Source organism: Idiotropiscis lumnitzeri, chromosome 18 (assembly GCF_059441095.1).
Source record: "Idiotropiscis lumnitzeri isolate Australia: NSW breed Sydney's pygmy pipehorse chromosome 18, RoL_Ilum_1.0, whole genome shotgun sequence".
Taxonomy (NCBI): Eukaryota; Metazoa; Chordata; class Actinopteri; order Syngnathiformes; family Syngnathidae; genus Idiotropiscis; species Idiotropiscis lumnitzeri.
The window spans coordinates 12,346,941-12,374,566 of NC_142408.1; the positions used below are offsets into that span (position 1 = coordinate 12,346,941).

At 42.3% G+C, this 27,626-nt stretch overlaps 1 protein-coding gene across 7 annotated transcripts in view; it reads left to right on the forward strand.

Moving 5' to 3' along the window:
- Positions 1 to 27,626, forward strand: part of LOC148319550 (whirlin-like) — a 123,922-nt gene that overhangs the window by 52,719 nt on the left and 43,577 nt on the right. For 4 of the 7 annotated variants that reach the window (XM_088281093.1, XM_088281094.1, XM_088281098.1 and 1 more), the window contains exons 2-4: positions 4,583 to 4,801; positions 5,841 to 5,966; positions 22,681 to 22,958. In XM_088281093.1, the coding sequence (XP_088137219.1) occupies positions 4,583 to 4,801; positions 5,841 to 5,966; positions 22,681 to 22,958 (623 nt within the window). The remainder of the gene's footprint in view (positions 1 to 4,582; positions 4,802 to 5,840; positions 5,967 to 22,680; positions 22,959 to 27,626) is intronic. The other 3 variants (XM_088281095.1, XM_088281096.1, XM_088281097.1) reach the window with 2 other exon arrangements.

Consider the following 27,626-nt stretch of genomic DNA (forward strand, 5'->3'; position numbering starts at 1 on the left):
GTGTGAGAATGGTAGTGTCGTCTCAGCAAACCGTGGAAATACACCGAGACAAATTTTCTAAAAGCGAGATTGAAGAGGCGTAACTTGGGAGGTTGTAGGGATTTGTGTGAATTGACATGGGATGACCTTTATGACTTTTGATGGGAAATATTAAAAAATTTAGACATTTTCATGAATGTAATAACATAATACAATCCAACTTTATGTATATATCGCATTTCACAACAGCTGGAGTTGTAACAAAGCGCTTTCCATATGGTGTAATAGAAATTAGCAGGAAATTCGAACACAAATTTAAACTCAAACACATATATAGTAGATACAAGAAAAACAGTTGAACAGCAACAGTCTCATGTTGAAGCCGAAAGCTAAAGTCTAAAAATGTGTCTTCAAACGAGTTTTAAAAGTGGACAGAGAGGGGGCTTGCCTAACAATCAATGAGAGGACATTCCATAGAGAAGGACCAGTTCAGATGGTTGGATGAATGGAATAACCAGAGCTGAGCACTTTTTTTGCCGGTCGGTCTGCCGCACTGCAGCTGCCATCTTAGTACGGCTTGTAAAAATTGTTGGCTCCCGCCCCCATTATGACCTCCCCCCCAATGACGCCGCTGCGGAAGAGATGGTAACGGCAGAGGTTTATTTTGACATCATCAGCTCGCTAATTTACTATTTAAATCTGCATACCTTATTATGGGCTCATGATGGTCTTAATCTTCTCCTTCTTATTCGTCTCATTCTTCTTCTTTCTTCTTCTCCATGAACGTGCCCGATGTAAGAACGCACTGTTAGTGGTGTAGGGATTGTGGTATTGCTCCTCCTCTTGTAATGATGTGCATTACTAGCAGGTGGGAAATACATGCACGCTTGAACGCACACTGCTTTCTCTCGTCTCTTCATACACAAACAGTTGGTTTTGGGGCTTTGGACGCGTTCCGAGGCTCTTTTTGTCGTTTGCCCATTTCGCGAGATGGTTCATCACACGCACGAGGGCCAAATCAACCTCCAGCCATTGTTAATGGACGAACTGCCCAGCAAAGAAAATGATTTTAATGCTTTTGCGTGGGTCTGTGTGCTCTTTCACAAAACTTTTAACAAATCTAGATGTACATTTCATGAAATAAAAGCTAGTTCAGAACTTTTGCCTCAATCGTCTTTTAATTTGAATTTCAAATGTCTTCATTGTACAGCAATAACAATAAAATTGACATCACCTTTCCGTTCATGTTAATTTGACCCTTTGCCAAACATAAATTCTAAACCAAACTGTTGCTTGTTACCAGGAGCCATCAACCATAAAGGAAGATTCTTGTGAGTATTTGCATTCAAGAATGGGGAAAAAAATTTTCGTGACTGCATTTATCTGAATTCCCCAGGTACTAACTCAGTGTAGGAAGAAAATGTACACGTGAACACTGCACTCTGAAGGGCTGTACCGTACTTTAAAAGCTAGCATTGTGCTTCACTAAAGAAGACATTTAGTTTTTGCTCAAAGCCAAGGACAGCAATTTATTTTTTGTATTGACAACACTTTGCTGTACATTTGTGACTGTAGTAGGCACTGTGTGGAACTAGAAACCGGAAGTGATGACAATGAGTTTGTCTATAATGGTCCTGCAACGTAAGGGCGTGATTTAGGTGAAACTTTCAAGATTCCCAGGAAGATTAAATGTAATTTCTTCTCCTCATTTGTCATGATTTTCAAGAACATGGTTCACATGGGCCCCCTTGTTTTCTGGCTCAAGAGTCACTGAGGCGACTAAATCGTGGCGGTGTCCCTTGAGGACAAGCTCCAACTGTAATGGAAACACTCACCGAGGCATACCGCCCATCGAGCCAGACGCACTACTAAAATTGTTTTGTGATACACTGGGGAGCTACAAAACATTATTTTTTTTTTGCCCTGATCACCCTGCGTTTCCCGACTTCTTCAGTTTGGGAGTAAGTGGAAGATAATCCTTCACCTTTCCACAATGCGGAAATTCACTTCCCTTCAAGCGCCCCTCTGGTTTCGTGCAAAGGTCTGTGCAATTTCTACAAGTAGTTTGCAATGCAAATGGAAAAAGCTGCATTTGTCAATTGTGATTCTTTACTACTCTTGTACTTTTGAAATCACAACAGTGACAGTGTCAAGTCTGCGGCTGTTAAAGTCAACAGCCAGAAATTCTTGGGCCTCTGGGTGTTTACTGAGCTGCCCCGTTTGGCCCGATTTTATGAGCAGTCCAGGTACATGGGAATATATTTATCTGCCAGAGGGTTTCACATACCGAAAGCCATTAGAAGGCAATGAACCACAGCCCACAGCAATTTCTTATCAAAAATGTATTACTACTTTTTGAGTTTGTATATGTCGCTGTTGGCGCCCATTTTTATGTCTTTGCATAAATTTAGATAGTATCAGCTGTAAAATTTGTAATTACGGTATCTCCAAAAAAGTGTCAACACCACCTTCATGTACCAGTGTAATGTCCCTTCAAAATAACTCAAACAACGATTATTGTCTATGGGCTCTATTTTTGGGCCGAGCGTAATTGTACGCATTGAGCTGTCAAAGTTTACATAGAGGCAGACGAGACAAAGTTTTGGTATTTTTGCAGACGCACGCAGCTTGGTGCAGTGAAAAATGTACCTTTGGGGGGTGAAAACAGTCCACTTGATTTGTGAGCGGCGCACTCCATCACATGGTGGAAGAAGAAGAAACAAATGAGGCAAAGCACATTTATAAGGAACTGCCAGCAGATGAAAAGTTAGCCAGGTGAACCACCGAGCTTGAGGCACTTAGAGACAGCCTTCCACCTCGATTGTACGTGTTTGTGTGTGTCCGTAACTTGGTCAAGGGCCGACAATTTTTATGAATAAGGCCAGAGGGTCCAGGCCGTAACGTACCAAACTTGCAGCCGAGGGGCAGGGGACTGACTTGCTAAAAAGGGTCAAGTGCCCAGCTCAGATTGCTTCCAGCAGCCGCTTCGAATGTTCACACTCTCTTATTCGCAATGATTTCCTCTTCTTTTTGCATCTTCCTTAAAACTCACGTCAAGTTTCTGTGGTTCAATAAAAAACAGAATGCAATTGGGTATATTTTGTATGGAGCATGAAAACCCAACATAGGGGTCACAGCCCTACCATTGCGACGTTTCAGTAAATGCCATGTGCAGTGCTCGATTCACTTGGTGTGTGGAGAAAAGCTGGCAACTATATTTTTGGGGAACGTGACTCTTGTTGAAAATTGCTCTCAGCTGTGTTGCTTGGTAGGCTGCGAGACTAGAGGCTAATGTTTTTTCATGATTCCCGCGGGATGGGAATGAACAACACGGGATTGGGGCGATACAGGATAAAAAGTTCACGGCAACAGATGGGAGCAGGGAAATCCATAAGGAAGTGAGGGTGACGATTTCATCATTTTACTGTAGATGAACTCCAAAATGGGCGCAGTACAAGAGTGGGACTCATTCTGAATGGGAACAGGATGGGATGGGAGTCGTATTATTTTTTTTTTGTTTTTCTACTACGATCCAGTACGGGATTTTTTTTTTTTTCTGTGGGACTCAGATGAGATGAGAGTGAAAATCCAGTCGCACTATAGTGCAGACCCAGTGCTCCTCCACCTTCCGTTTTGGTTTCCGCACAAAACTCAATGGGGTTCAGGTCAGAAGAACCTACGTGGTACTCTCAATGCACCTTTACCATCATCATCATTCTTGAGCAATGCAGTGGTCATCTGTGTGGGCTCATTTCATTTTGGAATACTGCCCTGCTGCCCAGTTTATGAAGGGAGTTTATTATGCTGTGAGTATGTCATCGTAGGTTGACTGGTGAGCATGATACCCACACAGTTCAGAGGACTTTGAGTTTCAATGTGGAGTTGAGGAGTTGACTTATTCTCCCCAGATAGATAATGGATGGATGGATATGTCATAGTACATTTTGGTATTCATGCGCTCAGGCTCATGCTACTCTCAGCACCATGCATGACCACATGGCGCTACTATTGTGGATGCTCATGTGCATTCAACACCTTTGGTCAGCCATGGCGGTGTGTGTACTGAGTGGAACCTGTCCTGTGAAATCACTATAAATTATTGGTCATCCTGCACTGTTTTTAGGTTTCAATCAGGCAACAATTCTTTGATTCTGATCCGTAGAGTTCTTCTGCCATGAAATTCCAAGCGTGATAGCGATAACACCCCTCTTCATTCATTCTTCAAAACCAACGAGTCACATGATACTGGAGAGGAAAGCTGGCTAATTGGATGCTATTTAAACATTTTAATTTGGGAGCGTATTCATTTGTTGCTAGTGGTCTACACAATGGCTGTAATGTATTGAGATTTTTTTTGAGAGGTCTGTAAGTTTACACTGTTATACAAGCTGTGCATAGACTGCAAAGTGTAATTTCTTCAATGTTGTCCTATGAAAAAATGCAATAAAAACTACAAATATATGAGGACTGCATTCACTCAAGAGCTACGATAAACTTACTTCTATGTTTTGTGTGCATTGGTTGCTATTTGTCGTATTTTCCATATCCTCGGTGAAGTGAAGCATTATCATTTTATCGTTTCGTCAATTCTTGCTTTCCTCAGGTGCTGAAGGGCAATAAAAAGCTTAGCCTCTCTGTACGCTCAGTGGGGAGGATTCCAGGAGGTTATGTCACCAACCATGTATATACATGGGTCGACCCTCTGGGCCATAGTGTGTCCCCTCCTCCTGACCTGCCCGAACATCACAATGCTGCTTTAAGAAGAAGTGACAGCCAGCGACGCAGCAACATGCAGCTCCTGCAGGAGGGAGATGAGAAGAAGGTGAGAAACTACGCACTGACAATTAAGAGCACTATATGCCCAGTTGAATTAATGATTAGAATAAGAGTCCCAGCTTTTATTCTGGACTTTTTAACAGTTTCTGCTTGACGTGATTCTGCTTGCGAAAATGTCATGCCGTTGAGCGTTTTTAATGTTTCATCTGCAAGTTATGGTTGTTATACTTCTTGAACCATCAACCTTCTTCAAAAGCTCTATGAGCCAGAAAACTAGAATATTAATGCATGGAAAAAGGCAAGAGGAAATTCTGTCATCTAAAGTACCTCATCTATCTCACTACAAAATCCTGTCCCCTTCCCCTGAAGGGACTCGGGAAGATGTTGCCTCTGTAATGGGCATTAATCTTTAAATGGACCTAAGACTGCAAAAAGTAACAGGCTATTTATTTCACATTGAACATTTTGTCACTCGGACAGTAAGAAGTCCTTTTTGCCTGTGTGTTTTCCCAGGTTGATCATGTGACTCCGTGACTTTACTTTTCTTGTCATTGTTTGTATCAACACTAACTTAGTTATCGCACAAAACTAGCTGGTGAATTTTAGTGACTGAATCACAGAACCACCCACCCACGCAAAATGACATCACTTTATGAAAATGTCTTTACTCAGATCCGAGCCACATTTGTGATTGGTTTCCTTGATAACAATCACAAATTAATATTCGACATGGCCAAGCCATCGCTGTACTTGACCATGTGTAAAATTAAATTTGGCTTCTCTGCATCATAAAAGAACCTTTCTATTTTAAATTCTCAGAATAGTTTCTGCACTACAAATTACAGATAGACAATAGAAGGGTAAAAATAGGTTGATATTACCGGTATTGATAAAATATATAATGTGTGTGTATAATAATAAAATAAAATGTAATATGTAATTTGTTCAGAGGTATGTTGTGTTTTATCTGAATCAATTTACTTATGGCTGGATGTATGGCAAACAAAAATCTAAATGTGACATGTTTCTTTCCTTAACCATTTTATCACTTGAGCTATCCGCACTAATCTCACTGTTATTGATAGGTCAACTTGGTTTTGGATGATGGTCGTTCTCTGGGCCTTATGATCCGAGGGGGAGCAGAATACGCGTTGGGTATTTACATCACTGGAGTGGATCATGGATCGGCAGCAGAGTGTGGAGGACTCAAGGTATCACGACTCTGTCTTTTATACTATTGATCACTTTCATCGGTCGAGGCATGACCTTCTAGATACGATTAGAGTCATTGCCATTCATTTAGAGTTAAAGTTAAATCAGGCATAACATGGTTGTTATGTGGTTGCTGGCTTTTCCAAAGCTATTGGAGTGATGGACTGCATTCATGTGCAACAATTTCCCCCCATAGATACGAAGTTTACATACCACAATCTTGAGCAGACACTTTCTTTGAATGTGGAAAATATTCTCATTTGCAATACTGATCTGGTAGCAGACAAAATCAAAGCAAATACAAATACAAATACACAGACAACAATCTGATTGAGACATTATATACTTCTTGGGTTCAAACTTGATTTTTCTGTTTGTCAAGACACAATATATGATATGATATATCAAGTAGGCGACTCCCCAATGAAGAGGAGAAAAGCTAAAATTTGAATTCACAACAATTCAACAACAGGTGAATCTGATTGACTGAGAAACTGATAAAATGTTTCAATATATATAAAAAAAACATTTTGTCATTATTCAGAGATTGTTTTTGTGAGCTCGACTTGCCTGCTCAACACTTCGCAGAGGATCAGAACCCATTTTTCTTCTTTTTTTTTTTTTTTACTCCAAAGCACCTCCAAATAAAGCAGCATGATTTGTTTTTTGCTACGGAAGTCGTTAAACATCTTCCCTTGCAAGGCGCCCGCAACTTGTTGCTCCCGCTCTTGGCTGTTTGTTATTGGCAAGCATGAAATGAGGCTTGCACTCTAAAGCAGTTGACAAAAAAAAGAAAAAAAGAAAAAAGAAAAGCACCATTTTGGGTCAAAATGGTACAATCCACCTCTTGGGTCAATTTGACCCAATTTATTTATTTATTTTTTGTTGTTGTTTTGTATGTATATATATTTGTATTTATTTATTTGAAAGTATACAGGGACAGTGCATACTAATCAAACAGTTTCCCGTAAATATGACTGATTATAGTCAATGGCTAATTTGCATCCGTTTTTCTGGAAAAACTACCCAAATAATTGGTAGTTTTCCCCAAACAAATTGGACCGTTATGTACAAAACAACCCAATTTGTTTGGGGTGTTTTGTACAAAACAATGAAAAAATGTGGGTCAAATTGACCCAATTAGTGGAGTGGTCCTTTTTTCACCCAAAAGTGCATTATTTGTAAGCTAACCATTGTTTTGCAGTGTTTGATTGGCTGGCTTTAGTGTTGCAAAAACAGAATAAAATGTACATGCATGCAGTTTCAAGAAGGGAATTTACATTTTTAAAAGTAAGTCAACCCCAGAAAATGATTTGCAAAATGTTTTATTTACCTTCCCCAGTCCAAACATGGCCTTCTGATTAATATTGCATTTTGTGAAATATGGATTAAGCAGTAAAATCCACCTGTTTTAAGCCATCTCAGGGGTGGCCATTTTGTCACTCCTAGCGACTGAAAATGGCATCACAGTTGCTCAGGGACCAGGCAACAACCAATCACCGCTCACCTGTGTTCTGAAGCTGAGCCATGATTGGACATTAGCTGAGCCCGGAGAACGGAACATATTCCTATTAAGGTTTTTGGGGGGTTGATTATGCTTTATATATTACTCAACATATTAATATCTTCAATGTTCATATCTACATCTAGAATAGCTACGATAATGATAAATGGTTCGGCCCTACAGAAAATATAATCAGCTCTAGCAGTTGCAGTTTAAGCGCTCAACAAATTTACATCACACACACATGCGCTTGTTTTGACCTTTGCAGCCGTGATAGGTTGCTGCAGATTAGATTCCCATCAATCAAACAAAGCACCGTTGTATTTTTAATGTCCGACTGCTACGGACCTGAACAATAGCACTGCTTACCCCAAAATAGCTAGATATTAGCTATTTAGCGATGTAAAGTTGATCTTTTCATTTTAAATTGTTATTTTTTAGACGCCTGTGACTCAAATGGGGGTGGTACTTGTGCCCCCCCACAAGCAACTTGGCAACGGGTCTGCATAACTAACATTCATCCGCTGAAGCACTTTATTTCATCTTCATCAATAATGTTTTAAAATTCATGGATAAAGGTTATAACTTTCTGTTAAAGACACATACCGGTGTATTAACTTGGTCACAAAACACAAAGATTCATACGACTAATACAATACAAACATCATACATATTTTCAGCTGCAGGCAGTGGAATGAGTGTACATGAATAAATAATACATGAACAGAATTCTATATTATGACTACTAAGTACATGAATGTGGTCGAAGCAGCAGTGGCATCGCATATAATTATGATCATACAGCATTTCAAATGTATTGAACCAGTGAGGTCATCTCTATTTTTATTGTTTTTTTGGGGGATCTTGGACATCAAAAGACGAATATGAGACCACAGCTCAACATTTCAGCCTTTATTTCAGGAATTTACGCTTTTTATAGAAACATTGGTGGGAAAGCTCATTCACAGAATGTTGAGAGGAAATAAATTGCAGGTGTTCTGTTTGGTGCCTCCTAAGAGAAATTTCTCAAAATTAATTTGGCGTGAGTCATTCACGATGGTGTCCTTCTGCTGAAAGTAAGCAAACACTCCCAAGTAGTTTTCCCTTCTTTAGCATTTGAAAACATATACTGCTCTTTGCATTCATATAAGAATATAAATATATGTGAATTTTTTGTAATAGCTGCTTTTTTTTAAATCCGACTACAGGAATCAAGTGTCAAACTATACTGAAACTCACTGTTTAGCTACAAGCATGCTTGAGCTGGCAAACTCGAAAGGAAAATGTTTTTTTGTAAATGTCAACATACGAATGCCGTCATTGTAAATACACTTTACCACTTCCCGTGGAGAAAAAAATACAGTACGTTTTCTTATAGCGTGGATTTTTATTTGAATATACAGTAATTAACCAAACCATAAAAGGGCCATTGACGTTAAACTGTAAAAGTATTTTTATTGTGCACTTCATAGCCTGGCAGCCATATTGTGAAGATTTACTGATTACTCTCGCTTCCCACTTCATGAATGTGAGGATCAGTGAAAACTCTTAAATTCTGTCAGATGTAGTTATGAATGTGAGTGTAAGTGGTTGTCTTTCTGTCAGTCTAGCGATTGATTGGATAAGACTAGGATGTGCTCCGTCGCCTTCCCTGTGATGTCGAACAAGATCTGCAGAAAAGACAAAGGATGGATTGATGGATGGGTGAAATATTTGGGGGTGGTTTAGTTACTACATGTACATCCTCTTTGATAGATAGATGGATTAGATTAGATTGGATTATATTAGATTAGATTAGGTTAGATTAGATTAAATTCGATGTGCCCTATTGTAACTATTGGCCTGATTCGTCTTGATTTTATTAAAGTGGCCAGAGAAGAAGGTCAGACAATACTTGCAAGGATGACCACGCAGTATCTCACATGCGTTCAAAACAAGAAAATAAATGTGGATCTGTAATTTATTCTGACTCCTTTTTCCATGTGACTTAATTCTTAACGTCGGTTTCATTTCATTTTCATGAAGCGGAATGATTTAGCCAGAAGACTGTTGATAATCACATTTCAAAATCTGATGTGCAGAAAATCTTTTCCCTTTTAATAACTCCCCGCAAGTTTTTTTCTTCCAAAGATGTGGAATGGTTGCCATGGTAACCAGAGTAGCAAATGTGAGTGCTGATCACACTGGTGGGATGGATGAACCATTAAATGTAACAAACACAAGACACCAAAATTTTGTTTATTGAGATCTATGCTTTCCGTAACATCTCCTGTATGGTTGAATACGCTCTGTATTTTGTATTTTGTTGTACTTTGCTGTTACTATAACACCTATCGGCAACACATTTTTTTGTGTGCGCGTGGAAGGAAGAGTCCGATTTTGATCCTCACCCATGCAGTGTTGCTACGAGGCAGTATTGGACCTCTGGGTCTAATCCTACCGCGGACACCAGAGCATCACCAGAAAATGTGGTTTTGAGGCGGAAAATCTGAGGTTGTATTAATGTGGAAACAAATAATCAGAATTGCTGGAATTTGATCATAGTTTTTCTCAGTTTGGTGCATTTCTCAGATCAGAATTGAATATCTCAAAACTACTTGATTAATTTTCACCCATCATTTGTGTACATTAAAAAGCAGTTTCATTTTCAATTAATGATAGCATCTTGGTCAAAATGTATGACAATGGGTCTTTCTGTTGAATTATCTCAAAGCCCACAACATTTTGACATGAGTTCATCATCTAAATATTTTCATGCAAAATGACCTAAAAAATCGTCATAATACGTCAAGCATATTTTTTCATTTCCATTTGACATTTTTTTTTCTCAGGCGAATCTTGACTTTTTCTAATGGAGGGAAATGTGTGATGCATTAGATTAACCAATGATCAATCAGTTTTATGAAATGGGTCACAGCAAGCGAAGATAATTGTTGTGATGTGGATGAGAATTTGTGGCCTAAAGCTAATAGGAAGACTTCAGTGTAATTCCTGCAGTGTTGCATGTTCAATTGCTCTAAGGCAATTGTCCCACATTCATTTAGTCTTTTTTCTTTCCAAATTAGTTTTTGCTGTTTCATGCGGTTTTATTGTTGTCATTGATTTCAATTTGAATATGAATGGTTTATTTATAGAGTACATTTGGAATTTAAGAATGGTGGTACTATTCTTCACTAAATTGTTGCATAGTGTTCTTTTTAACACATTTTACACCAATAAAGAACAATCATTATGTTGAAGAATCAATATGTATTTAAAATATTTTGTTGTACGTATTCATATTAATTCATACTTATAACCCCCTTTTGGAGCCACCTGACCTCCTGCCTCCAACAAGGACTAACGGGGTCGGGGGCTGACAATTTTTATAAAAAAATGCCTGAGGGTTGAGGCCGGAACGGTACCTAGGTCGCGGCAGGTGGGCAGGGGACTGACTGGCAAAAAAGGGTCAAGTGCCCAGCTCTGCCCTTTTGTAAACAGTGTCGTGTAAGCAGTCAATATCAGTGTGTGTGTGCTTTGAAATATGAACACTGTTATAAAAAAAATAAATTAGTTAATTAATTAATTTTAAAAAGGGTTTTGTCAATTATTATTATTATTTACTTATTTTTTGGGGAGCGGGGGGTCAGTATGAACCAATTAGGCCAATAAACGGATATCGCTCAATTGCCCAGCCCTCGTCCTATAGCTCGACGTAGTATGTTGCCCACCGATTTTCTATAGCGCTTGTCTTCATGCCAATTCCAGCAATCCATATCAGCACGGGAATTGTTTATTTTTTTATGTCTGATATAAAATATAGAAGTCAAATTTGCTGAATTTGATTTCATCCTTCAGCTCAATTTTTTTTTTCTTTTCCCAGAAGCCCAAGCCTAAACAAATACACACGACGGATGGCTAACTAAATGAAGAAAGCTGTGAGCATGTCAATGGCTCCAGGCCAAGGATTTCTCATTTGCACAGGGGTGATTTTCCATCCTGTCCAATGATAAAGCAATCCTGCTGAGACAGCACAAAACACAGTGTGACAAAAAAAAAAGAGGCTTAGCAAACAACAAGGTCATTTACTGACAATTCAGTAATCTGGCATTTGGCAATAATTCACAATGACACTCAACTGTGGATTACCGTATTTCAATGGGTGACACAGTAATCTCAAGATTGAAATTAAATTAATTGTATACAAATTGTGCAATAAGATCAATCTATTTGAAGTTGCATCCGTTCAGTTAAAATAGTGTAGTCGTATTCCACAATTGCAAAATGTTACTTGGCAAGAAAGAAAATGTTACATATCTTCTCTGTTCCATGAAAAACACCTACGTCCATTTTTACAGACATCTCATTCACGTAAAAATTTTACAAAATTACAAAAGTGGATTTACATGGTTTTCACAGCACAGCAGCGATTTTTAAAACAAGAAATTCACAGCAATACATTTAGGTGTTTTCTTTTTTACTTTTGCTTGCATAACATCTCTGAATTCAAGCAGTTAAAGTTGATCTGAACAGCCATGTTTGGCTCTCTCTGGTATCAGCTGAATGTTGATGGAATATTTTTTTTCAGCTTTTCCCTTGAGTAAATTTTGGACTTTCCATGTTTTGAAATTGTACTGTATTTTCCCGAACTATAAGCCGTTACTTTTTTTCCTAGATTTTGAACCGTGTGGCAAATACAACAGTGCGGCTTTTCTGTTGATTTTTCTTTAGCTGGTAGGGGCGCTCTATAGTTCAGAAAATACGCTAAATAAATATCGATTGTTTTTATTTTTTTTGTCTCTTGCGTCTGTTCTGTTGTTGCCGTGTTAAAAGGCACAGTTTCAAGTATCTGTTTATATACCTTAATGTGCATTCACAGTACAAAATCGTTCTGTACATACAGTAAAATAATTTTTTCAACATAGAAAGGTTCGGCTTATAGTCTGGTGCGGCTTGTATAGCGGGGTTTTCGCAGGAGTCACTGTGGATTATGTGGTGGTGCGTCTTATAAACCGGAAAATGCCGTAATTAAAGTGCCCATTACATTACTTACTGCTACTAATTTCAGAGGCCATCATCCATCCACCTTTTGTCACTGGGCTTCATGTGTGAGCTGGAGCCCATTCCAGCTGATTTACACAGAAGCAGCCAGTAAATCTCAAGATTCCTTCTCTAAAGACAGTCATATGAACTCATTTTTTCCCCCAAACATGTCCTCAGAAGAATATTGTATGCTTAATTCATCTGTCCAAAAGAGCCTGCAGCAATACTGCCCGAGCACATTGCCACTTGCACAACTTACAGAGATTCATTACGCCACCTTGATCCAAAAAGGGGTCTTACGAAAACAGCCGTGTTCAGTTTTGATTCGAACCATTAGAGAGCTAATATGTTTCTTGTTATCAGTTGGAGTCCTATTCTACAGTGACGTAAAACTGCCTCGGCTCATACTGAGGTCTGTTTTAAATATACAGCTGTTGCATTCGCTCATTTAGCTACATGAAAGAGGCTAAATATGAAATGGCTGCAAGCGTATAGTCTGTTTATTTCCACCATTTGTAGGTGTAGAGAATATGCAGCGTGAATACAATAAGCCTGGTATGCCTGAATAATATAACAGTGAAGGCAGTTGCCTTTTTCTGTCTTCAATAAATATGAGATTCAAATTAGGGACCATATATAGACAGCAGTGAAATGTGATTCCAACCCAGAGGTCCATTGATCAAAGTCAGACCTGTTAAGAGGCACCTCGCCTTTCTCATACGCACAAGCCACACGGGACCTTTTAGGGAAAGTCTAACCGCTGCTTGCGGCTGGTAGGGAGCTTTTTTGTCACTCACTGTTGAGGAATGATGTTCGTAAACCTTAAAGAAAAGTGGGCGATGCACCCAATATTTAATGGAGGCCGTTCCCATGTGAGCGCAGCACAATATTTGGGGCTACATGATAAACACAAAGAGGGGTTTGTTTGCATATTTACAGTTTTACAAATTATCAAGGAAATCCTAGCTTTGATTGTTTTCTTAAACATCATTACTTGTTTTCCCTCCAAATTATTCAAAATGCAATGTTCTGAATTATTATTCACATGGTTTAAAAAAAAAAAGTTGTGAAGTTGTGTGAAGAACTCTGGAAAATGCATGATTTTTTCCCCCATTCGATGGAGATCATTAAAAAAGTGTTCTCTGCACCTGCGCTCTGTAAAACGAACGTGCTAACCAGTCGGCCGCCAAGCCGCAAAAAGGAAAATGAGCTGACTAAATAATGTAAGAAAACTAACTGGCACTGCACGAGAAACTGATTAAACTCAGACAAGTTCTCCTAAAATAAGATCGAAAAAATAATAATTAGTCATATCTTTCAATATTTTTTGTTGTGCAAAGGCACAGTCTTCTGTAACATTCCAAATATGCAAGAACCAAATTTTGACTGAGGATCTTCATAATTGGCGTGCATTGTAATGCAACTAAAACTGAGTGTGTATGTGTTGTCCAATCCCCAAGTGGAAATTGAGGAAATGTTTCCGTTATTCTGTGCGTCTCCGTCATTTTCTGTTACGCAGCCCCTTGGAAGAAGAAAACATTTTTGGCCCTCCATCTCTCCACCTTGACTATAAAGTGGATAATTCATCTAGTAAATAAGTACACCACTGCATAACATTGCATCCATATTAACATTAAAGAAAACAAAATGAGAAAACAAAGAAATAAAGATCAACTTTGAGCAAAAAATAACTTTATTAATATTCTTTTTTTAGCCTCTCTCCACCTTTTTATAATAATAATAATAATAATGTTAAATATTTTTCTATGGTGTCTGAGAAGGGCTTGTTTACTGCACTTGTTTGCGTTTTGGAAATGGCAGTCACAGTCAGAATACATACAGGACTTCTTCAATGGTGCCTTTTTTATGACATACACATTTACTATTTTCCTAGTTTTAGGTTGTGATCTTTAGCTATGTATTGTCCACATATACTTTATTTATGTTATTCTTTGTAGTCAAACTGACTTTTATTGTTTGAAAATTGTTGTCTGTTAGGTCTACATATGGGGTCATGCAGTCCAAGTGAGGCATCGATCGGTGAAAAGAGATTTACTGACCTTGACTTTGCCAATAATGCTGCAATATGTCCTCGTTGTTGCACTTTACAATCTGTCTGGAGAATGGGAGTGCCTTGTACTGTGTGTGTCCTGATTAATGATGACTATCGAGACATTCAGTAACTTTTTGTATAAAAGTCCCATCTTTATATTTGCGGGTGGTTCGACAATAGAAATGACATACTCTTCTCGTGACTGCACCCATGAAGTCAACAGACATCAACCAGGCCAAGTGTGGGGTGGAATGAAGTCCTTGAAGCAGCGTGTTTGAAAGATTTTAAACAGAATTCCTTTGATACCATTGCCTTAGGTAATGTCCTCGGGTACAGATGTGTCAACTTGTCTCAAACAATTCTCTTCTAGAGGAGACCCAAGTTGGACTTAAAAATGTGTCTCATCCCTGAAACCAGCTCTAGTTGCGTAAACACATCAAGATGAACGTGGCAGAAGCAAAAGCCTCATTGTATGATTACTCTTATGATATCCTGTCAGATTATCATGCAATGTGAGGCGTGGTAAGTGTCCTTTTTACTGCCAAATCAATCTTCCAACGCTCAGAAAACAGCAAGAGCGGACATGTGCAATATCAGAGTGGATATGTTGAATAACATTGATTCTCACATTGAATGGGTAATCAGAATCAATCAGAATCAGAATGCTCTATAGTCCTTGTACTCGGTGTACAACAAATTAGGAGAGCTCCCCTCTCCAATGATATTTAAATATATCATTTAGATTAATTAAAGATTAAATAAATAAAAAATAAATATAAAATTAAATAAATAAAACACACGATGTTGCAGTTCTGCAAGGTAAGTTCAGCATGGAGATGCTCTCCGGAAGAAACGGGTTTTTTTGTTTGTTTGTTAGTCTTTGTTTTAATCCAGCTGTAGTGCCTGCCAGAGGGCAACAGGTCAAACAGGTGTGAGCTTGGGTGAGCATTGTCCTATACATCCATACCCATATTCTGTTGGACGCCAAAATTGGTGTACCAATTCATTGAGAGTTAAATCAATTGGTTCCAGTGATGTCAAGCGATTACAGTTTTTAACTAGTCTTAGGTCTAATCACCTAAGAATTCACTGGACACGGGCAAAGTTAATGAAAGGAAGACATTAGTTTATCTTTTTTTTTAAACACATAAATGGCAGTTGTAGGCTGATAGGAGCCACAAGCGTGACCTTTGTTGTCCCAGCGTGAAAGTCCATTGTTTCAGAGGTGTCTCGAGTACATCTCCTTTGTTGCAGCCTTGATCTAATCCTCCCGCATTTATTCCATGAGGGTCTTGTCATCACCATGGTCCAAACATAGGTCACACTGGGGAGCAATTCCTTTGCAATACTAATAGAGTAAAATATGGGATAATTTATATACATTCACCCTAACAATTAGTTAATCCCCCCAAAAAATCTGTAATTAATTACAATTAATCCCATTTATCAAATACTGTTTTTTGTGAAGATAGTAAAAGATGGAATAATATCTTGAAATGAATGTATTTATTTCAAAGACTATTCTAATAACTTTCTTTGATCCTTGAATACAATTTAAACTGAGTCATCTCTACGGGCATTTATCTTCCCAAGCAATTTTCCAAATGTATACATCTAGTTGTGCACACAAGCACCACACTTCAGCAGTGTTGGTTTGCAAGGCCCAGTGCTAACTTGAATTGAGTGGTTTTTTTTTCAGAGATGATGTGCTAAAGATGTAGAGCTAATACAGTACAGTGTTTGAATTTGGCTTTGGTATAATATGCACATTATTATTGAAGTAAATAAAACTGTTAAAATATTTAACTGCGTTGAAATATTTCAGATTAATCACCAGAGTTACCGCTTTAACTTTATCAGCCTTAATTGGTTCACAGAAATATTTGACCACAACAGAAATCTCAAGGAGGAGAGAAAGAAACTCACAGCAATTTTACCAGATACACTAGCAGCTAGCCATGTTTCTACTACTACTATTCCTTCTTGGCAGACTTTGGATCGTTGCCTCTCTTAGGTCAGGCCTTGTTGCTCCTATGCGGGTGAACAGCTCATTAATTGTGGAAGGCAAGCTTTCAGATTTGTCTTTTTTTTCTGCCCCCAATACCTCCCCACAGAACACAGGATACAATTGGTCTTAAAACATTTCCCAGGTGAGCCACAATTTGCATAGACATGTGCCTATAACCGAAGTGAATCATTTCCTTTCAAAGGTGATTTGGAAGCTGACAAGCACAGAGGAAGGAAACGAGGATGATGTTTTATTACACGGTGCTGCTGCTTCAATAATGTAAATTGTCTGCAAGAGTTGAGACTCCAATACAGTGATGTGGTCTTTGATACAGTCACAAAATGCAATCATGTAAATGAATGCATGTTTTTCTCACATCTAAGTTAATCATGTTTCCTTTAAGATTGACAAATGAACGTTTAACAATTATCCTAGTAAGCCTTATAAATCATCAGATAGCATTTTTTTTTCTTTTGTTATTTTCCAAAGTCAGTATTGATTACAATTCAAAGGAGGCTATTCACACTCTTTTTATTATTGTGTTTGATAATTAAATTAAACTCATTGTTTAGTATTATCTACAAAATGCTTCCCCATAATAGCTGGTCAGTCCAGTCCCCGAACGCCCATTTAAAGGCTTTTTTTTTCCCCCAGATTTTTCGCTCCCCCAACACACTTGATTCAAATGATCAGCTCATCAGCCCGATAACAATCCTGATCATTTAAATCAGATGTGTTGGAGGTGAAGAATATGTAAAAAAAGACAGAACAGGAGCTCTCGAAGACCAGACTTTGGAACCGCTGTTGCAGAGAGCAAAATGGCACTCCCCAATGTGGCAAGCGCAAAATAATGGTAATAATAATAATAAAAATAATAACATTAAGGCAGTTGTATTCTTGCAACCGAAATTGTAATACCATTAATTGTCTTGCATTCAAATCACATAACAGTTGGTGAATTTGTAAAATACCATCAAAAATTGAAACCTATGCGCTTTGTATAAAGCATGCACAAGGATGATTATTGCTGGCATGACATCTTTAAAAACAGAATTCCATTCCTGTAAACAAACTTCATTGGCTCTGAACATGATCAAAACTTTATGCTCTTCTATGATTTTGTCAAGAATACTGTTGCGTAGCAGAGAGCTACCCGGCCACTATGGAGAAAATTTAAGACTCAAGTGCGCCTTATGGCCGTGAAAATACCATGTAGATCATCACTGGCAAAACACCTCCCTCCACTGTATGCCATATTACTCTGACATTCATCCTAATTTGTTATATTTCGAAAGCTTTCAATATGGCATCTAAGTGCAGCCGGAAGTCACGGCTTTTGTTGTATTGTAGTGATGGGTCCAACGACACTTCCAGGGCAAACCCCGTGTCGGTGCGCTTACTGCTTTGAGAAAGTCACGTGACCACTACCAGAATCGTGTCGACACAGCGGTCGCGCGCCAAACTGTGTTCATAAGGAAGCGCATCTGTCAACAGGATGGACGCTCAAAACAAGCATCGAGTTATTGCGTTAAATATCCGCAAGATGGAAGACGTCACTGTTGATGCGCACTCAGAGGTGCAGCGCTATACGTCAGCAGGACACGTTGCACGTACGGAAGACCCGCTCTTATACTGGAAGTCCATGGAGGCAACGTTCCCTCACCTATTTATATTAGCCACACAGGTGTTGTGCACACCGGCCTCTTCAGTGCCTTGTGAGAGGATCTTCTCAAAGGCGGGGGAAATTGCCTCAAAAAAAGAAATAGAATAACAAAACGCTGGAGAAACTAATTTTTTGGAATAAAAATCTTTAATTACAATGAGTCCATTGTCATTCACAACAATTTTACTTGGGCATTCAGACAGATGTTTATCAACTGCGTCTCGAATATCAAAGATTTTTTTTATGTGTATGTAAAAATAATGTGAAAGCAAATGCTTAATCAGAATCAGAAACCCCTTTGTCATTGTACTCAAGTGTGCAACGAGATTAGAGAGCTCCCCTCTCCAGTGCAATACAACAATAATTCAGTTAAATATATAAATTAGATAAGAGAATAATTAGTGCGATGGAAAGTAATACGAAATAGGATATATAAAAACACATCACGTCGCTAATCAATGGAATTGGATAAAATTAGTTTGACAGATCAGTGTCAGATGACCCTGTCAAATGTTTCCTGCAAGACCACCAGGTGTCAGTATTCAGCAACACAGTGTCAATACATTGTGTCACTGTGTCGATTTTTTAACAGAAAACAAAAGGCAAACGAGGGACTTGGAAAAACTGGACAACGACAGGAAACCAACGACAGGGACAGGCGACAGGAACAGGCAACAGGAACAGGCAACAGGGACAATGACAGTGAAAATGACAATGAACCAACAAGAACTGAAAGCAACCAGGGAACTAAATACACACAAATTGACGAGACAACGAGGAGCACCTGGACAAGACACGGAGGGTTGGAAGGACCGGATTGGTTAACACAAGGGCTTGGGTAAACGAACACAGGTGGACACAATAGACAAGACGAGACAAGACAAGACACAGGAACAAGGCCAAAACATGAAACCAAATACTAAACCAAATATAACAAATACAAATCATGACACCGACAACATCTCTGGTGTGGTGCAGCAATTGACCACAGAAAATGAAATGCTTGTGACGCAGCGCAGGGCCCATCTTGTCTCAAATAGATGCGTAATGAAGGAGAGGATAGGAGAATGGGGAGCAGAATCTTGAGGAGAGAGAAAGTGAGGCTGAGGCAAGGACAAGCGTTATGAGTAGCACGATGAACACAGCAAAAACGCCGGCCCTATTATTCTTGAAACCCAATCAATACTCATCAAGGCGTAGGGTAGGCTTGGCTGATTGGAGCTGTTGCTCACAGCTTTAGCCCGTGACTCCAATTAATGACAAATTAACCATACGTTAAGACAGCAGATGAATGCAGTGGCGGTAACACGACTAACAATGCCCTCAGAAATTGTGTGAATGCTACGAGACTCTTTTGAAATACATGAACACAGTATGACGCTGATTAATACACAACTGAACAGCAGCATACATCACCTGAAAGCAAATTGGACTGGATTCTTATTAAGGCTTTAATACAATGCTATTACATCTGAATCATATTATTTCCTCTCTGCTTGTAATCTGTCACCGTCTTTCTATAAGGTAAAATATTTCCAAATCAATGAATGTTCGAGATGAGCAAAGCAATCATGAGCACTTGACACCGCTGTCACAGACGGCTTTTACCTCAGTTTTCCCTTGTCACTGTTCCGAATCGAAGGTACAGACACAAATTGGGGGTGTGTGAAGATGACCTGGCAATTTATCAGGTAGTATCAGTGCCAGGATGGCTCATTTACTTCGGCAAGTATTTTTGCGCTCCGACAATTATACATGAGACTAGCCTCGTTTTTAAACCTGTATTTGCTCATGATGATATTGCGTTCCAGTTTTTCTCAGTTGCTTTGGTACAATTATCAGATCAGAATTGAATTTCTCAAAGCTACTAGTTCAATTCGCATTATTGTTCATATCATTGTCAATGAATTTCTATTGAATGGTCTCCCACCCTGCATTTTGACATGAGTTCATCGTTTAAGTCTAGAATAAGTAGTACTATGTCAAGCATTTTTCTGTACATTTCCGTTAGACTTTTTTTCCTCAGGTAAATCTTATGACTTTTGGCATAGGAAGCATTACATCACAGGTGTCAAACTCAGATCTGGCCCGCGACCTCATTTTGTGTGCCCCACGAAGGGAAAATCACGTGCGTCAACAAGTTTCTAGCACATTTCCTTCACTTTTTACAACAATTGAGACATTGCCGTTTATTTGTTACCAAACCTCCCCTTTTAAAATAAATTGAAAAATTGCTGAACAAATAATTACTGACTGGCTTCTGACTTCATAACTGGCTTTAATTCCATCAATTTGTTGTGCTTATGTGATAACGTAAGGTGATCATAAATTTAATGGGTTCGCAGTCATAACGGCCCTCTGAGGGAAACCGTAACTACAATGTGGGGCGTCCACAAAAATTAGTTTGGCGCCCCTGCATTACATCAACAAATGATAAACCAGTTTTCTGAAATACCTCATCACATGAGATCATCATGTGTTGTTATTTGGATGACAATTTGTGGCCCAAAGGAGGTAGGAAACCTGCACAATAATTCCTACAGTGTTGCACATACAATTTTCCCCAAGGAGTGTCTCACCTTCACATTTCTACTTTTTGATTACATTTTTCTGAGATGGTTTGTCAACAAATCACAGTGCAAACAGTGAGAGTGAATTGTGATTCGTGTCGCGTCTTTTGCAATCAATCTTCCTCCTTTTGAATCATCGTCAACATTTAAGCGGAAGTTTACATCAGAACATCCCACCAGAGGAGCGTAAGCAAAAGGACTGTCTTATCCATACATAAGACTTGTCTTTCAGCTGGCCTTGATATGTTCAGTGGCAAAATTATTTGGAGAAAATGTCAGAGATGTACTAAGGATTGAGAGAAAGAAATTTGCGGTGATGTTTTCTTTGAGAAATGCACTTACTGTTTTGCAAATTTCAATTCTGATCAGAGGAATGTTCCAGAGCAAGTGAGAAAAACTGTAAAGTAAATCATAATAAAGGATGATCATAGAATTAAATTAGTGGGAATGCTTTTTTTTTAGCATGTCACAAATAATTCTATTTCTATTTTCTTTATTAATTAGAGATATTTGAGTGTTTACTCTATGTATTGGCAATCTCACAGTGTGTGAAAATACCACAGTAAACATTGCTCTAGGGACAAACGCTGTACTAAGTAACAAGGAGTTATTGTCACTTTTTAGTCCCTTTTGTCACACAGAGCTGGAAAAAGTCGCTTCTAATTGAGTTTTCGTATCCATCCCTGAGGCTTTAGTTCGTCCTGCCAGATGTGCTGTCAACTGTTAGTTGGGGCAGCCAAGTCTGGCCTCGCAGAAATGTCACTTGTTTGCATTTGTTTATTGATTCATTGCATCAGTAAATAACATTTTAGTTCCCGTTTGCATTTGTAATGCAAACTGTCACAAATGGTGCCCATGCAGAAACACAATGTCGAGAATGGCCTCAGTTCTGCTGATTATAATTGGAATACCGTGGGTAACCTCAAGATGTCAGCTGTCAATTTATTTCTGTGGATGGGACTGCTCAATGTTTTGCAGATACATTCGATATTGCTGACTTCATCGCAGAATATAAAGATTTCACGTACAGCACTTTGTGTAGTGCTGTGGTTGTTTTTAAACTGCTCTTTAAATGAAGTGAATTGAATTGAGAGCTGAGAAAACAGGCAGCAATTAGATATTGCTGTCATTCCTCTGTATGCAATAAAAAATATAAATGATTCGATACTACTTTACTGTGAGTGACAAGTAGATACAGCAAGGCTGGGTATAGGCAGAAGCAAGAGTGGACCCCTCAAACTAGTAACTCTCCCAAAATATATTGTCTCTTTCCTCTCTCCTCCGCTTGACTTCTTCCTGTCTTAATGTCTTGCTTGAATAAATAAACACAATTAAGGAATTCCGATTGGATTCGTCGTTTTAGATCCAGAAGAGCTAGCTACACTGGGCATGATGGATGACTATTTTAGCAATAGTGGAATCAACAATACATTTGCCAGTTAATTATTTTGTTGGGCATTGCACAACACTTCCATTCTTACACTCAAGCAACAGATTATCTGAGAAGCGGCATACCAGCCCCCCATCGATAATGATTTTTTTTCAGAAGAATCGACCAATTTGTGGTGTAATCACACACACTCAAAATTCACTCTCCTTCAAACTATTTTTTCAACAAGGTTTCATGAACGCCATTGACAGAGTATTAACAATATTTCGTGGTACGAGGTCACTGGTCAACAGAATTCTTTAATCTTAGATGGTTTTCCCAGCAGGATGCCCGTCCATAATTCACATATTTGTAGATAATGTTCTGACTTGTTCTTCACTGCACAACTTGGCAAGGTCCAAAAACGTGTTGCCAAATCCAGACAACCTAATCATTTCAATCGCCTCTACCTCCTCCATTTGTTATGTTACCTCTCTATGACCTTTGACCCATGCATGTTACAGTCTCTGCCCAACCCGCCCGTGCAGTCTTGCCCCTCCACCACTCCTTTCTGTTCCTTGCCCTCATCGCAGGTTGGCGATCAAATTCTGGAAGTAAACGGCCACAGCTTCTTGAACATCCCGCACGATGAAGCCGTCAGAGTACTCAAGTCGTCGCGGCACCTGATGATGACGGTGAAAGATGTGGGCCGCCTGCCTCATGCCAGAACAGTGGTTGGTGAGACCAAGTGGATTGCCAGCTCCCAGATTGCAGAGAGCTCCGCAAATAGCAGTGTGACAGGGTAAGATGCACACGGCATTTTGTACTGCATTGGATGAAATTTTAATAGGGAAAATGAGTAATAAATTACTCGATTAATAGTTTTGTTTGTTTATTGATGCCTATTGATACATCCTTTAAAAAAACACATTGTCCCTTAAAACCATATTTGTAATAAAAACTTAATTACACAACAGCAAAACTTCTTCCATCATACTGATACATTATGTTCAAACTAAGTAGAAGAGGTTTATAAACTATTAATTCTCAGACAAGCAAAACACCAAAAGTGGTATTTGAAGTGTAGTTTTCATCATTCACATACTATTAAACACAACTGTGATGATGATAAAGGATAAAGAATAACAATTTCATGTTGGCTCAATTACAGCCTCATCATACGCAAATCAATTCACACATTACTCACACATCCATAACAAAAGGCCTGTGAAAATCAGTCTCAGAGCACATCCACGTCTCATAGTTTAGATGATTTATGTAACATATCTGTAACGGTTCAGGGAACCGTGAGAAAGGAGAACTGGACCCAAGAGCAAGCGAGGATGGTTGAGGAGGATTTATTGAAGGGTTCGGGGGGAGAGGAACGGGTGCCGGTAGCAGGGCAGGAGGACAGGTGGAGGAGCGGCGAGTCAGCGCCGGGGTGCTCGCCGGGGTGGCGAGATGTGCGCTCGCGGAGGTGCAGCGGAGACGGCGCGCTGAGTGTGCACCGGCGCTGTGGCGGGAGGAACGCGGGCGCGGAGAGCGGCGTGGAGGCGAAGGCGGCCGCGAGCCGGCGGAGGCTGAGAAGGGCAGGCAGGCGTCGTACGGGCGTACGAGGTGCGATCGACGCTCCGGGGCTTGGCGGCTGGCGGCGGAGGATCGGGCTCGGGCTGGCGCTGGGCGGCTGGAGGGAGAGCGAGGAAAGACAATGGTTAACTCGGGTTGCATAACACAAAGCGCGGACGTGCACGAGGCGAACGTCGACGTGGACCGGGTACCGAGGTAGGTCACGGAATAATCCGGCGTCTGGCTCCTGGCAGCGCTGAGCTTTAAACCCCCGCGGTGATTGCTGATGATGGGCAGCAGGTGCGCAGGAGCCGACGCCCTCTCCGGTCGGAGGCGTGCCTGGCGGAAAACAGCCGGAACCTAGGGAAAAGGGAAAAAGCTTGGCAGGCCCCCTAACCCGAACCCCCACAGTACCCCCCCCTCAACGGACGCCTCCTGGCGTCCTTCCTGGTTTGTCTGGGTGTAAGGCGTAAAACTCCCTGATCGGGGAGTCGTCTATGAAAAGCTTACGGGGGATCCATGAACGTTCCTCCGGACCGTAACCCTCCCAGTCAACGAGGAACTGAAAACCCCTCCCCCGACGTCTAACGTCCAACACCTTGGAGACAGTGAAGGCTGGGTGGTCATCGATCATCAGGGGGGGAGGAGGGGAGATGGTCGGAGGGCTTAGGACGCTGGAAAACACAGGCTTGAGGAGAGAAACGTGAAAGGTGGGGTGAATCTTGAGGGAGTCGGGGAGCTTGAGCCTGACGGAACAGGGGTTAATGATCTTGGTGATGGGGAAGGGACCAATGTATCGCGGGGACAGCTTACGTGACTCGGTCTGGAGGGGAAGGTCGCGGGTTGAGAGCCAGACTTGTTGACCGGGCTGGTAGTCTGGGGCCGGGGTTCGACGACGGTCCGCCAGCTGCTTGTTGCGTTGCGCCGAGCGGGTGAGGGAAGCCTTCACCTCCGCCCAGACTCCCTTGGCCCGATGGATGTGTTCCTCCACCGAGGGAACTGCCACTGCGCGCTCCTGCTCAGCAAAAAGGGGGGGCTGGTAGCCAAGACATGCCATGAACGGGGACATACCTGTCGAGGCGCAGGAGAGGGAATTGTGGGCGTACTCGATCCACGAGAGAGCCTCGCTCCACGTCTCGGGGTTCCGGGCTACCACGCACCGCAGCGCTGCCTCCAGATCCTGATTGGCCCGCTCGGTCTGCCCGTTGGTCTGAGGGTGGTAACCTGACGAGAGGCTGGCTGTGGCGCCCACTGCCTTACAGAATTCCTTCCATACCTGGGATGAAAACTGTGGACCCCGGTCTGAGACGATGTCTTGCGGGAGGCCGTGGAGCCGGAAGACGTGTTGTGTCAGGAGCGTGGCCGTCTCCAAGGCGGTGGGTAGCTTGGGAAGGGGAACGAAGTGAACGCTCTTGGAGAAGCGGTCGATGATAGTGAGGATGACTGTGTGTCCGTTGGATGGAGGAAGGCCCGTGACGAAGTCCACAGCGATGTGGGACCAGGGGCGGCTCGGGATAGGCAGGGGGTGGAGAAGACCTGCCGTGGCCGAGTGTGAGGCCTTACCGCGGGCGCAGACCGAGCAGGCCAGCACGAATTCCCGTGTGTCTTTTGCCATACTGGGCCACCAGAAGTGCGCTTGAAGAAAGCGAAGGGTACGCGTGACGCCTGGGTGGCAGGTGAGCGAGGAAGAGTGCCCCCACTGGAGTACCTGGGAGCGTACGGCATCGGGGACGAAAAGGAGATCCGAGGGGTCAGGTCGGGGATCGGGTTGGGTCTTCTGCGCCTCGCGAACCGTGCGCTCGATCTCCCAGGAGGCCGCCCCCAGGAGACAGGAGGAAGGGAGAATGGTCTGTGTGATCTCCGGACTGGCAGGTGGAGCGAACATCCGGGATAGGGCGTCCGCCTTGCCGTTGTTCGACCCGGGACGGAAGGAAAGGGTGAAATTGAATCGGCTTAAGAAAAGGTGCCAACGGGCTTGACGGGGGTTCATCCGCTTGGCCGCCTGCAGGTAGGCCAGATTTTTATGGTCGGTCCAGACGAGGAAGGGGACGGCGGTACCCTCCAGCCAGTGTCGCCACTCCTGGAGGGCCCAGACGACTGCCAGCAGTTCCCGATTTCCGACGTCATAATTCTTCTCCGCGGGGGACAGGCGTCGGGAGAAGAAGGCGCACGGATGAGTTTTGTGGGTGTCGGGATCCCGCTGGGAGAGAACAGCTCCCGCCCCCGTGTCGGAGGCATCCACCTCCACAATGAACTGGAGTGCGGGATCGGGGTGTCTGAGGACCGGGGTGCTGGTGAAGGCTTCCTTGAGGTGCCCAAAAGCTTGTGTCGCTGCTGGAGTCCACTGAAAGGGGGTAAGGGTGGAGGTGAGTGCCGTGAGGGGGCTGGCAACCTTGCTGTAATTACGGATGAAGCGTCGATAGAAATTGGCGAACCCCAGGAAGCGTTGTAGTTCCTTGCGAGTGGTGGGAGTAGGCCACTCCACCACCGCCTGGATCTTGGCGGGGTCCGGCTGGAGTTGACCCCGGGCGATGACGTAGCCCAAAAAGTGGATCGATGGTACGTGGAACTCACACTTTTCAGGCTTGACGAATAGACGGTTCTCCAGGAGGCGCTGGAGTACTGAACGGACGTGGCGGCGATGGTCCTCGAGGGATCGGGAGAAGATGAGGATGTCATCCAGGTAAATGAAAACGAAACGGTTGAGCATGTCCCGGAGAATGTCAGTCATGAGGGCTTGGAAGACGGCGGGGGCGTTGGTGAGGCCGAAGGGCATGACGAGATACTCAAAATGTCCAAGGGGGGTATTGAAGGCCGTCTTCCATTCATCGCCCTCGCGGATGCGGACCAAATGGTAGGCGTTCCGGAGATCGAGCTTGGAGAAGACCTGGGCTTCGCAGAGGGGCTCGAACGAGGGGTCTATGAGGGGCAGAGAGGTCTTATTTTTGACTGTGATGCCGTTGAGAGCCTTGAAGTCAATGCAAGGGCGAAGGGAGGAGTCTTTCTTCTTGACAAAAAAGAAACCCGCTCCCAGGGGCGAGGAAGAGGGCCGAATCAGACCGGCCGCCAGGGAGTCGCGGATGTAGGTCTCGAGGGCCTCCTTCTCGGGACGGGAGATGTTGTACAGCCGGGAGCTGGGCAGCGGAGCTCCGGGAAAGAGGTCTATGGCGCAGTCATAGGGCCGATGGGGAGGAAGGGTGCGGGCGAGGTCTTTGCAAAAAACCTGGGCCAGGTCATGGTAGTCCGTGGGGACGGACGCCAGGTCGGGTGGAGCGAGGAACCGATCGGGGAGCGGGGTCGGCGGACAGAAGGCACTGTGAGTGGCAAAGCTCGCTCCACCCGGTGATTGCACATCTCCTCCAGTCTATCGCGGGGTTGTGTAGCTGGAGCCACGGGAAACCCAGGACCAGGGGGACTTGTGGCGAGTGGATTAGGAGGAGCTGGATGGTCTCCCGGTGGTTACCGGAAACAATAAGGGTTAGGGGTCCCGTTTGATGGAAGACCTGGGAGATGAGGCGTCCATCCAGAGCCACCACGCGCCGTGGGGAAGGGAGAGGCTCCAGGGGGACACCCAGCCGGCGAGCCAGAGCCAGGTCCAGGAAGTTTCCATCCGCTCCGGAGTCCACCAGTACGGCGACCGAGAGGGATTGGGTCTGCCAGAGGAGGCGGGCTGGGATGGACATGCGTGAAGAGGAGCCCGTAGCTGACACGTTATGGCTCGCCGCGGGACTCCTGATCAGCGGCGCCCCCTCTTTTGGCTTCACGTGGCAATCGGCGATGTAGTGACCGGGGTTGCCACAATAGAGGCATAGCTGGCTCGAGAGGCGCCTCTGGCGTTCCTGGGGATCCAGGCGGGTCCTCCCCAGCTGCATGGGCTCCTCCTGACCGACGGGAGGCGAGACCG